The sequence below is a fragment of the Megalops cyprinoides genome, chromosome 13, assembly GCF_013368585.1.
Source record: "Megalops cyprinoides isolate fMegCyp1 chromosome 13, fMegCyp1.pri, whole genome shotgun sequence".
NCBI lineage: Eukaryota > Metazoa > Chordata > Actinopteri > Elopiformes > Megalopidae > Megalops > Megalops cyprinoides.
In genome coordinates this window covers 30668929-30682436 of record NC_050595.1, presented here as the reverse complement: position 1 = coordinate 30682436, position 13508 = coordinate 30668929, and the positions used below count along the sequence as shown (strand labels likewise).

At 47.6% G+C, this 13508-nt stretch overlaps 1 protein-coding gene across 3 annotated transcripts in view; it reads right to left on the bottom strand.

Annotated features, from left to right (window-relative positions):
• Window positions 1-13508, bottom strand: part of LOC118787668 (liprin-alpha-1-like) — a 47388-nt gene that overhangs the window by 23746 nt on the left and 10134 nt on the right. For all 3 annotated transcript variants that reach the window (XM_036543232.1, XM_036543233.1, XM_036543234.1), the window contains exons 3-7: window positions 7734-7835; window positions 5131-5295; window positions 4770-4844; window positions 2946-3047; window positions 810-1031 (exon numbers count right to left, since the gene is read on the bottom strand). In XM_036543232.1, the coding sequence (XP_036399125.1) occupies window positions 810-1031; window positions 2946-3047; window positions 4770-4844; window positions 5131-5295; window positions 7734-7835 (666 nt within the window). The remainder of the gene's footprint in view (window positions 1-809; window positions 1032-2945; window positions 3048-4769; window positions 4845-5130; window positions 5296-7733; window positions 7836-13508) is intronic.

Below are 13508 nucleotides of genomic sequence, written 5' to 3'. Positions count from 1 at the left end.
CTGAATGTTTCTTTGAGAAAAATAAACCATACTCTAAGGCAGAGGTTTTAAACCTTTTTGGGGCTTAGGCACATCAAAGGTCAAACCAGATCGTCAAGGCACGCCAACTTAAGGTTAGTTATCGATTACGAAGAATGTCACACACAATATGATAGGCTATAATATCATTAGCGAGATTTGACCCATATTGCACTAAAATGCATAAAATAAAACAAAACAATACTCCATTAACCCTTTTGCATGTATGGTCACACCGGTGTGATTTGCCGTTTAGCACGTATGCTAAAACCGGTGCGATTAGAACATTAGATTGGAAAAATTCTAGCTAATTTTAGCTATAAAACAGTGATTTAACATTAAAAAAATATAGCAAATGCTAACTGAAAACTATGAGAAGCTTAATATCGCTAATGAAAACACTGAACCATGTAACATAACACACAGGCTACATAGCATAAAAAGTTGTGTGCGAAAGGGTTAATAGCACAATATAAAAGTCTTAACAGAGTATAAGTGCATACACACACACCTATATAAAAACGCATCAGATTCCTCATAATTTAGTGGCACAATGGTTGAGAACCACTGCTCTAAGGTGCAGAGATGAACTAGATTAGCCATGAGCTTGGGAAAGTCTGAACTTCATAGCTGTAGTTCAAGTGTGTTTTTAATCATCATTTATGTATACCACTAACCAAGCAAATTACTCCATACTGAAGCACTCTCTGTAGTGATGCTGAGTGTGGGCAGAGAGGAGCTACATTAACCGAGCGTTAGCAGTGGAGCGTTGGAAGTTCAGCGCCCCCTACCTCTCGGAGGTCCCTCTGCAGGCGGCTGTTCATCTCCTCGGACTTGATGAGGTCCTTGCGGGCGGTGTCCAGGTCCTCCTCCAGCTCTGCCACGCGGGCCGAGAGCGTGACCAGCCGCTCCTTCATCTGGCACAGCTCCTTGCTCTGCTGGTCGACTACCTCCTGCAGCTCCGCTGCATTGGCCAGGTCCTCCTCGTGGCTCAGTGACCCGTCCGACGACCGCTAAACCGGGGGTGGGGGTGGGGAGGGGGGAGGGTTAAATGCGGCGGGGGTCAACTCACACAGGCAGAAGATCACGGGGGTGCTGGTGTACTCGGCCCAAACTCTTACATAACTGAGGCTCAATTTTTGTATAGACTTTAATGTGTCTGCTTGTTGGTAGAACTCAGCTGCTCAATTAGGTGCCAAACGAACAATCACTTTAACTTTTTTTACCCCTCTAACAGGGGGTGGCTGCAATCCATCGACTTCTGGGATGCAAGCCAAGAATGGGCTTTTCTCTGACCGTTCTAGCCTGCCCTTACAAAACCTTTGCCTGTAATCTAGGAAGGGATTCATACACACCCCAAATGAAATTAAAGATACAGAATTCAGAATATGCAGCACTGAAATATGAGGCAGGAAAGCACTGTTCGGGGAGAGCACTGAACGTGGAAAGCTCTCTATTCTGCCAGTTTCCACAGTCGGCTCCGAGTAGAAAGTGCTGGCTGTCCTGTGACTGCATTGCTGCCACTAGGTGGCATCTGTCAGACACTGGTGAACTTCTCTACAGAGTTTTGGGAAAACTTGTTCCAGAGTTCAGAGCTAAAGGCTTATAGCCCATTTAATTTCAGTACCATCTGAATCTGCTCTACTGTATGAAGCTTAGTATTATACAGTTCTTTTTCAGATGTATACTTATTTCAGAGCTGAAATTGCTAGTTGAACCCTAACACTCATCAGATACTTGATAAGAAATTACTTTTTAAAAAAATTTCAGTAAAGGGCCCTTTAAATTGATATCTTCATTACTGCAACCAGCTGATAAACAAAACACTGCTTATAACTCCATAAAAAAGAAATAAAAGCTAATTGTGAGGAAAAACCCCCTTTAGATCCCAGCACTGAACACTAGGGGGCGGTAAGGTAAGCAGGGCCTCTGAGGAAGACAGGGAAGAGTCGAGCCCATTACCCACGTTTCCTGAGCCTCTACTGCACATTCTCACAGTGCACTATGACTGCAGCCGCAGTGACTGATGCGTGCAGGCAGATAACCTACATTGCAGGAGGGTAACCTACATTAGGGCTCTCTGCAAGCACAAAGGGGCTCCTTTCTCCTCTCCTCCTTCCCCCCCTCGGACGAATGCGGACCCTCAGCAGACAGCCCCAGGGCTCTTCATGGGCAGCTGGCTAATGGGACTCAATGGGCCCAGCATGGCGTTTTAGGCAGGGAGATGCGCGCTGCAGCATCCTAGCACACATAGGAACCAGCAGCTGGGTTTGGGAGTGCTTTAAAGGCTCCCCACCCCGCGGCTGAGGTATTCAGTCTTTCATAAAAGGACCGGACCTCAGCTGAAGGAGCTGCAGGCCTGCATATTTCCTGGGCCTCTTCGTGTCATCACTACGCGACAGTCAATGCGTCGCTTATGCACAGTTTGTTTCACACATGCTCAAACACTCGGACTAATTAATTAAGCCTTAAAGGTGATCTAATTTCACAATCAAAGGCTAAGATGAAACCAAAAGCTGGGGAGGCCTGGTCCTCCACAACCAAAGTATAAAGCCGCCTGTTGGAAAGACTGCTGTGAAGAAGGAGAATTTGGGAACATTCGGGAAAATATCTTCCAGGCTTGTTCCACTCCTCATAAATAATAAACCCCAGGGAATTGAATGTTAAACACAAGAGGAATTTATGAATCAACCTACTGGCTACTGGCTTGGTGTGCGCTTCGGTCCTATAGCTCAACCATTCCCCTATAGCTCTGTTACAAGCACTCATGATTTGCGTAACAATAACCCACACAATTTCCAGCTATAACTGGCCATGCATGTAAATGACACAGGTGAGGTATGCACTACTGACCGCTTTGAAGTAAATACAGTGTTTACAGAGCAGTGTGCTGGGGGTACTCTCTGCATTACGTGTGAGGGTCCTACCTTGCCATTGGTGCTGGGGGTACTCTCCGCATCGTGGTTGACATCCACCTTTCCATCGTTCAGCACCTTCTTTTGGCTGTTCTGCTCTCTTAAAAGGGCCAGCTGCAAAGACGTTTTATGAACAAAGTTGTTTTAATCCAATCTCTTAATTGAAAGAATTCATTTAAAGCTTCTTGTACAAAACTATACTGTCATATTACAGTCAATACACCATGTCAGTACATGGTCCCTGTTCGAGCAAATGGGATTTTTGCTATGCTGCTAAATTAGAGAAAAGAAGTATTTTTCAATGTAGCCACCGACCACATGGCTAACCACAGCTATTCCTGTGATGCGTAACCTGCAAGCCAACCCTCGCCACAAGTACAATGTCCTCTTGGCGAATCTCTACAGAGGGGATGGCACTGGCCCCTGTCCTGTGGTGTAACTGGAGCTCCCAGTCCAGCTGAGCTGTGGTGCCACATCACAAAACCAAGGAGGCCAGGCAACAGTGAGCCCCTGTGAGTACTCCCATACTGACACAAGGACTGCTGGGAGAGTGGGAGATTCAATGCACATTTACTGTGATCCCATGATCGTCTCTGATTATGATCACTTTGGTGTACTTTGGAAACAGATTTTTCCCCACAGCAATGAAAACTGGGGGGTCAAATTGGACCAAGCACTAAGATAAAAAGGAAGAACATGACGGACCAATCCAATGGTGCCGTTTGTTCTGGTGCACTGGGAGATTGTGGGGCGGTGCTCATGCCTGTCAGACAGCTCACACTGCTCAGGGAGATTAGGGAGGGAAATTGCCGTGTACATTAGTCACACAGCATGTTACCCTTGGTTGTGTATGTGCGTAACACAGGAGTTTGACTCATCCCCTTCCGAGGGCCCTGAGACCTTATGAGATCAGTCTGAGCTACTTTTTTAGCTGTGCCCTGTGGTTGTGAAATTCCCCTGTTCCATCCTCATTCAGGGTCAAACCAAAGTACTTTTTTGAAGATCAAAATCCACATTTACTTTTACTGTGTACTTTGAAGATGATGTCACCCCCTGGGGCCAAACAACGATAATATGAAAGTGCGCATTCAAGGAAGTCACAGCTCACGAGCAGTCACTGCCATGGAGAAACATCAATCATATTACATTACAGCAGAGCACAATGATTTCGATCATAAATGTCTAAACCCATAAATCACGCTATTGCTAATTAGCATTGCTCACAGAGAAGTTCAAGTATTCTAACATTTTACTGCCTTAAGGTCAAAACACATTAGCTCCCTTTTCGCATATCATTTTCTGCCTCATGTCCCTGCAGAGTCACTCTGGATCAGGGCACGACCAAATAAATATACGTGTACAATATACAGTAAATAACGTATCCTACAATCTTGTGTCAATATACAATCTCTCCGCAGACTGGTGACCTCACTGATGCTTATGCATAGTGCATGATAACTGAGCACATGGGGATTTTAAACATGGGGAAAAGAAATGACTGACGTGCTGTACAAAAGCTGTGGCAGACCTCACATTGGGAGGATTGTGCGTTTTATTTTTGTGACAGTGAAACTGGAATGATTGTGATTGACTGACTTCAGCATCTTGAGGAAACCAACAGAACTGGCAGAGCAGGCCTGACTGGGCTGTCACTTAGCGGATGGCTCGAGTACATAGCGTGCGCTTTCCAGCTTTTCGGACAGCGATCGCAAACGGGTTCATAATTCCTGAGAGCCAAGCGAAACAGCCTGATTTCTCTTTCAGCGAGGAGTCAATGAACTGTCCTGTCTGGTGGTCCATCGCGCGTGACGCGAGGCATTATGGGACAGCACGTACCTCTTTGTGGGAAGCTGTGAGCTGCTCCTCCAGCACGCTGCACCGCTCCAGGGCAACCCGCAGCCTCTCCCTCACCTGAGAACAATTTAGCAGACTCTGGTACATCAGCAGGTATGGGCTTAAAATAGCGTCGGTAACAATCCCATTTAATTGGGATCACTTTAAAGCAAGAAGAGAGCATGCCTAATGTAACACAAACAAATGGAGTGTTACAATGTCCTAACTTAGAGTGCAGCATTAACTTTGATGGTGCACCCGCTGCCCTCTATTGAAATCTAATGTACTGGGCTGGATGCAAGCCGCAGGCTTAGATGGGCCGTTAAAAACAGACATCGTTCTCATACAATGCCCCCCCCCATACCTTTTCATCCAGGGCTTTGTGGTGCTCGAATAAAGACTTGAGCGCCTTGAGGACTTCCACCTCGCTGGACACGCCGGCCGGGGACTGCGCCTGCCTCTTCACCACAGTCATGCGCAGGGAACGCTCGTGCCGGGACACCAGGCACTCCAGGTGCTCTAGAAGCAGCTGCACAGAGAGCACAGCAGCCTGCATCAGAGCACACTCACACAGAGACCTGCATCAGAGCACACTCACACAGAGAGTATACTCACAGAGACCTGCATCAGAGCACACTCACACAGAGACCTGCATCAGAGTATACTCACACAGAGACCTACATCAGAGCACACTCACACAGAGACCTGTATCAGAATACACTCACACAGAGACCTGCATCAGAGCACACTCACACAGAGACCTGCATCAGAGCACACTCACACAGAGACCTACATCAGAGCACACTCACACAGAGAGTACACTCACACAGAGACCTGCATCAGCGTACACTCACACAGAGACCTGCATCAGCGTACACTCACACAGAGACCTGCATCAGCGTACACTCACACAGAGAGTATACTCACACAGAGACCTGCATCAGCGTACACTCACACAGAGACCTGCATCAGCGTACACTCACACAGAGAGTATACTCACAGAGACCTGCATCAGAGCACACTCACACAGAGACCTGCATCAGAGTACACTCACACAGAGACCTGCATCAGAGTACACTCACACAGAGACCTACATCAGAGCACACTCACACAGAGAGTATACTCACACAGAGACCTGCATCAGAGTACACTCACACAGAGACCTACATCAGAGTATACTCACAGAGACCTACATCAGAGCACACTCACAGAGACCTGCATCAGAGTACACTCACACAGAGAGTATACTCACAGAGACCTGCATCAGAGCACACTCACACAGAGACCTGCATCAGAGTACACTCACACAGAGAGTATACTCACAGAGACCTACATCAGAATACACTCACACAGACACCTGCATCAGAGCACACTCACACAGAGAGTATACTCACACAGAGACCTGCATCAGAATACACTCACACAGAGACCTGCATCAGAATACACTCACAGAGAGTATACTCACAGAGACCTGCATCAGAATACACTCACAGAGACCTGCATCAGAATACACTCACACAGAGAGTATACTCACAGAGACCTGCATCAGAATACACTCACACAGAGACCTGCATCAGAGTACACTCACACAGAGACCTGCATCAGAGCACACTCACACAGAGAGTATACTCACACAGAGACCTGCATCAGAGTACACTCACACAGAGACCTACATCAGAGTATACTCACAGAGACCTACATCAGAGCACACTCACAGAGACCTGCATCAGAGTACACTCACACAGAGACCTGCATCAGAGTACACTCACACAGAGAGTATACTCACACAGAGACCTAAATCAGAGAACACTCACACAGAGAGTATACTCACACAGAGACCTACATCAGAGAACACTCGCACAGAGAGTATACTCACACAGAGACCTGCATCAGAGTACACTCACACAGAGACCTGCATCAGAATACACTCACACAGAGACCTGCATCACAGTACACTCACACAGAGACCTGCATCAGAATACACAGACAGTACAGAGGAGCAGCCCATACTCATACAGTACGTACATATGTACAGGTTGTTGCACATGGCTCATTTTTGGTACTAAATCAGAGTACATTTTAAGCTTAACAGCACCCCTCTCAGGACGCTACATGGTAACGCAGCTGAGAGGCATGTGACGGCGACAGCCGAGCTCCCTAGGAAAGCACTGCCCAATCCCAGCCTGCCGAGTCGCTCAGGGCAATCCCCCTGGAGCCCAGCCGCGCACCCCCTCTAATCCTTTCCCCCCCAAACCTGCAACGCCCAACCACGCAGCTCCCGGCCGTGTCATTAGGCCAGCAGGGTCAGGAGGAACAGCAGTGAGCTGCTCCAGTGTGGGGGGGGGGGGGGGGGGGGGGAATCAACCCATGGCAGCCTCTAGCCCTGCATGCGCTCTCTACCACCATCCAGTTACAGGAGCCTAATCTCCATGGCAAAGGGGGATGCCTCCCCCCACGTACGTACACTCACCCATACGTATGGATATATATACACACACATGTGCACACGCACGCACAAATACACATGCATACACACAAACACACACTCATGCACACATGAAAACACACGTGTGCACACAGACACACACACTTGCTCACACACACGCTACCCCACAGATCAAATCTGCCACTCCAGCAGGGAAGTCTGATGTAAGTGTGCCCAGACCACGGCCCTGCTGAAGAGCTTACTCCGCTACCCTGCACAGATTTGCATGGATACACACACTGTTAAGGGGGCAGTGTGAGGGAAGGAAACAGAGAATGAGAATGGTTATGGGTTTCAGTCCTGCTTAAAAAACTTTTTTGGAGGGAAATCCATGTCTATTAGCTCAAATAATTACAGCCGGGTTTAGGGCTCCATGAAATCCTCCTTAGTCACACCTCGCTAGCAGGGTAAAATTCACCGGTCTGTACTAAAATCAGAGGTACGTGCATGCTCAGGACAGAGGCTGAGTGTGTGTGGTTTACCCGAGTGTTGTTCCTCTCGGCCTTGAGCTCGGCGATCTCCTCCTCGCGCTCCAGCAGCTGCTCCCGGCACGTGTTCACCTCTTTAGTGAGGGCTGCAAACTCCTGCAGGGGCACAAGCACAGAGACGCAGTCAGACAGGAAGCCTCGTCCAGCCACTGGACCCAAACGCGAGGGGCGGACGTAACCACAAAACCAGATGCTTCACTGGAGCTCTTTTGCAAGAGTTGTGGCCATTTTCTCAGTTTTGAAACACTACAGAGAACCTGTTTTTGGAGCGGATGTTTATTATGTTTTTTTGTCTATGTTGAGACTAATCCGTAAATTTCGAATGAGACTCCTGGCTCAGCGCAGGAGCAGGGAGTTGCTGAGAGTGTCTACGACAGCAGATCTCTGTCCACAAGATGGATACACTCAGCATGACCAAGACATGGTAGAATAGCCAAGGGTGGGAACATGCCAGCTCCTCTTTCCAGTATTACTCAGAACATCAAGTCACTTCCAAACACTGTTAAACACAGTTGGGAAGAGCAGGTCTCACTGGGGAAAGATGCTCGCTCTAACGGACAGAGTTCTTTGCACAGGTGACCCATGGAAAAGTATTTGACTTCTAGCATTACCTGTTTTACCTATGGCAGCTCTTACTTTGATAATCACTTCCCAGTTTTTTTAAGAAATTCAGGCTAAATCTTGCTTAAGAGTAGAATTCTTACCAGGATTCAAACACATTACCTTATGGTGAAACATTCAGAGACTAGAGCACACGCAGAACAGGAGGCTGCAAAGCCACATGATATCATGCTACGAGGCCCATGCAGAGATTATCAAGTTTCAAAAACGTCAACTCGACATTGGCAACATCATCAATTCTTAAGAGGCCTCTTTGCAAATTAAAGCAGCCCCACAGCGGTGCCTGCGAGATCAGTAATATTAATTACATATGGTTGAGTGTTTGAAATTAACCATGTTTTGTCTCTCCTGCTTCCGAAACGCCCGCAATCCCTCAGAGAAACAACCCCTCAGAAATCAGCCTTCAGTCCTTATGTAGGGCATTTTGGGAGTAAATGCGTGATCTGTCTTTCAGAATGTGATGTCCTGGTTTTCCTCCCCCTGCGGGCCAGATTCTAAGCAGTGAATGTAAGCTGGGGAGAGAGGGCCAAGCGATAAGCAGGCTGGGTATTTGTACCGCCGCAGCTCAGAGGAGGAAGGCGTCACCAGCGCAGTTCCGTCAGGAGTTCAGTAGTCTGATTAACCAGGCTTAGAAATCCAGGCATTTATTCTGATGAATAAGGGGGTTGGGGAGGGGCTTTTGATTGCATAACCAAAGATCTCTTAAATTCCAAGACAGATAAATCACTCTCTCTGGAGACAGTGCTACCCTGAGCACCAACATCTCCAGATGACAGAGGGAAAAAGGACTCCCCACCTCCACTTAAGTGGTTCAGACTCAGACACTGATATTTCAGAGAAGGAAATCCCTGTGTAGACCTAGCTATGATGCCTAACACCCAGTGCTTGCACAAAAAAGTAATTGTTCTCAAGTGCTTTTAAAGGTAGCTTAAAATGTGTTGAGAGTCCCTTGTACGACTCTCTGATGCTCCTGCACATGCTCCACACTTACCTGTGCCTTTTGAAAACTTTTGACTTTTCCAAAAATCCATCCACGCCAACATTTTCAGTATAACTGCACTTGAGAAAGGCTCATGAGAAACCAGTCAACCTTCTCGACAATACTTCTAGCAGGATTTAACAGTGCCATTCTAATGCCATTGCGGTACATTGCTGAATTTGGCATGTGCTTTTCAAAAGCAGTACTCTACTGGTGCAAGCATTCTTTGAAAGGCCTTTCTTTTTATAATTTCAGCTTGCAATAGCGGCATTTTACAGAGTCCTTGTGATTTTGAGGTGCAGCAGACACATTTTCCTATGTGCAATATTCAAATACTGATATTAGAGGCTGCTCAATGTGACAAACTGATTACCTCTGATGCTTCGGGGACAGAAACTGAAGTGCTTTTGTGTGGACTGCTGGGAAACAAGGGGGGAAACGGTGGGAAAAGAGGGTCCAACCTCTTCCTGAAGTGTGGCATTCTGCACCTCAGCAGTCTGCATGGTGTGACCAGTGCTATATACGCTATCTGCGCGTGTAGGCAGCCTCTGACTGCTCTCAGTGAGTAGGCCTTGGGCAGCTGGCACTCTCTCAGTTCAAGCTGCAAAGCTTTCCACAGTGCTTCTTGCGCCGTTTTTTCCACGTCCTCTCTCGAGGGTTGGCTCTAGTAGCTCCAAAGGAAAGGCAGCCAGTGACGCTCTAGTTTGAGAGACGCACATTCATCTCACTGGGGTGGGGGGGGGGAGGGCGGGTAAACTCCTACGCAGTTTGGTGAAAAGCCTGTGGCTGCCGTGGTTACAGCGCGGTGACACAGAGGGACCACTTCTAGCCAGCAGCTCGGCAAAAGGTGCAAGGGGGAGCAAAGACGGCACATTTCTGCCCTGGGCCCGATGCCAGAGAGAGAGAGAGGGAGAGAGAGGGAGAGAGAGAGAGAGAGAGAGAGAGAGAGAAAGAGAAAGAGACAGAGTGAGTGAGTGAGTGAGAGTGTGTGTGTGTGTATGGGTGTACTGAGCACCTATGGTAGTATCTCCCTGTTCTAAAGACCCTTATGGTGCGTTCTTACAGGTAAGTTGCCACGTCATCCAAAGGGTAAAGGCTGAGCAAAGACAGGAGCAGTGGGCCATAACAGCACAGAATGTAAACCATGACTGCAGTGCTTTCATCATGTTTGTGCCGTTTTATTCATTGTTTAGAAATGAAAATATGGCTTTTCATCAATTGCACCAACAGATGTGTTGAAATCAGACGCCACTTTCCTGCTAGCACCTTGGCTTGATTCTGGGAATCATCGCTACAGAATGACTCACTCACCAAACAAAGGCAAAACCAATTAGCACGGAAAAATGCCTCTTCTCAATTCAGATGAGTATTAAACAAGGAGGACACTGACGAGATTAAATGGCTTGTCAGGACCTCCCTTTCTATGTCAGTAATAGGAAGATTACTGAGAGACACATCACCACAACAGCAAGGAAAAACACAAGGCCAAACCCTGGCTAATGAAGCACCAGAGCGAGCTGCCATAATGGATAATGGAAAATCTAATGACGTGTCTACATCAGGCTAACAGGTGGCAGAGTGCGTATTCGCGAGACAAAGCAAACTCTGCTGACTGAATTTCACAGCTTTTATTGCCTTGCTGTTATTAGAAGGTGACCATTCTAACTCAAACAGAATTCACCTGATACTGTCATTCAGTATAAATCTGAAAATTGGAAGGGTCAGTACTGATGTGTGGAAATATTCACTGGACCTCCGTGTCATACATTTAACCCAGCAACTCGACGGCAGAGGTGCTATGAGTCCCCCTGGCACACGGCACAGAAGCAAGCCCCTTGCAAAAAAAAAAAAAATAAATAAATAAATAAATAAATAAAAAATAATAAAAAAAAAAAAAGGTAAACCAGAAATTTCCCTTTTTTAACCCTGCTTTGGGCAGCACGTGGAGGGGGTGAGGATTTGGGGGCGAGGGCAGGGCTGGAGACAGGTTGCCACGGTGAGGGGGACAGGGGGGTGTGACCCCAGCGAAAGCAGGTTTCCACGCCGTCGCCGGGGCCAGTCTCCTGGGCGGATTAAGTTCACAGCTGTGCAGGACAGACGACACCACGCTTAATCTTCCGTTTGCCTGCGAGGCCGCGGATCCATTTCAGGCGCAGGGGCGGGGCAGACAATGCCGAGCCGGGGATCCATTTCCCCAAGGCTACGGGGGGTCGGGGTCTCCGCGGCGACCGGCCGGAGCATCACATCCTTTGCATTTGTGGCGACCAGTTTCTTTCCATCTCCAGCACACCAACGGACATAAACTTCCCTGCCCACTGCCTCCGTCCCTGCCTGAATAACATACTGTTTTTGCAATCGTATCCTAACCATCACAGAGGATCAGTACTGATGATGGACTGAAGATTCGTGAATAGCTAACAGGTGTCTGCAAAACACATTTCCAAAAAGGCCTAATAATGCTTCACAGTTCAATACCTGTATATATCTGTACTGCCTGCGGCTCTCTGTGACTGGCATGGAGCCAGGTATATTGAATACAGTGCAGAGCCCCCCTGATGAAATATGCATGGTGCAGAACACAGGCCTAATTAGACAGGCTCGTGCGGTCTCCCACTCCTCGCCGTGCAGATGTCACGCAGGTACAGCGGCGGTATGAATTACCCCCCGAACAGCAGGGCTGACAGCTCGACCCCTCATCAGGGGTCAGGCTATAATTAACCCAGCCACCACTAATGGGCAATTATAAGCAAAGCACCGTGGTTAACAACAGTTACCAACAATTCTGTGTTTATGGACATCGGTGCAGTGATGAGCAGCTGGGAGCTTCACGCTGCCTGCTCCGTTTAGCTGTGTGGGTGAATTTCCTGAAGGCTGTGTTTGGTAAGTAGCGCCGCACTGTAGACGCATCTTGGCAGAGGCCTGGTAACAGTACTGTGCCAGGAGTCTTGGGCCTCTAAAGGTGTGGGCCGAGGTAAGCCGGGAGAGCTGGCCGCCGTGCCACGCATCTGGTTCATCTTAAGCCAGCCATTTAAGCACAAGCCTGGAATCTATCAGCGCAGAGGAGCTTCTGGGGCAGCCTGGAACACACAGGCCATTGTCTCCAGCTGTATATTTAGCATTTCCACGCTGTTTCAATAATGCCGTCCTGGACAGTTGGGGAAGACTCTATGCATGAAATAAACTTACATATAAGCATGCATTTCCTGCCACTTATTTAGGGTTTCCCTTTCTCCCTGCTACTGTCTGAGGCGCGATTGTGCTGGTCAGGTTACATGCCGTTCCACTGTAATTGCTTGTGTTAAAAAGGGAATATGTGGTAAATTTCATAGCATCAGAGGTCTGGAATGTATGCTGTTCCGGGAGGGGGCCCGTTGTTATTGTTGTGGGGGTAGTGGTTTCCATTCCCCACCATCAATGAAATAATCTGATCTGTGAGGTAAGCTACTCTCTCTCTCTAAGGAGCTTTTGCCCAGTTGCATGAGCAAAGCAGCATAATCGGGTCGATACACAAATAAACAGTGCAATCAGAGATAAGGCCCAGTGAGTCACAACCCAAGACTCCAATAAACTCTGAGGATGCACTTTACCTCCAATCACGGAAGCGGTTACGTCGCCTGCTGGTTCAGAGCAGCCAGTAAACATGTCAAACAGCAAGCCTCACAGCCAAGCAGAAACACAGTCACATTACACGGAGAGGCTGAGGTTCACTCCCATATGAACATCAGGGCATGCAGTGCAGCGTCACATTTCATTTTGCCAATCACCCTTAATAAGGCTTTTTTCCTGAGTTTGATCTGCAGTATTTACTCTCCTATGAAAACACAGCCACTCAGCAAACACCCTGTCACAAGACCAGACCTGGAAAATCATTAAAAACTACCGCAAGTCTGGCCGTGTCAGCCTTAAGCCGAACATTCCCCTAGATGAAAGTCCTCACATAGCAGCTCTTAAATACAATGCCGACTAAACTCCACTCTGATATTGATTTAGTAAGACACTAAGGATAAAAAAGGATTATAACCTTTATATTTTGGTTATGTGACTCCTCTGTACTTCTCACCAGTACTGTCAAATGTCAGATGAAATGTTAGCAGTCTTTAATAGTCATCCTTTGAGACATAATGTAAGTAAACAACACTTTGCACCACATATTTTCTGAAGACCAGCTC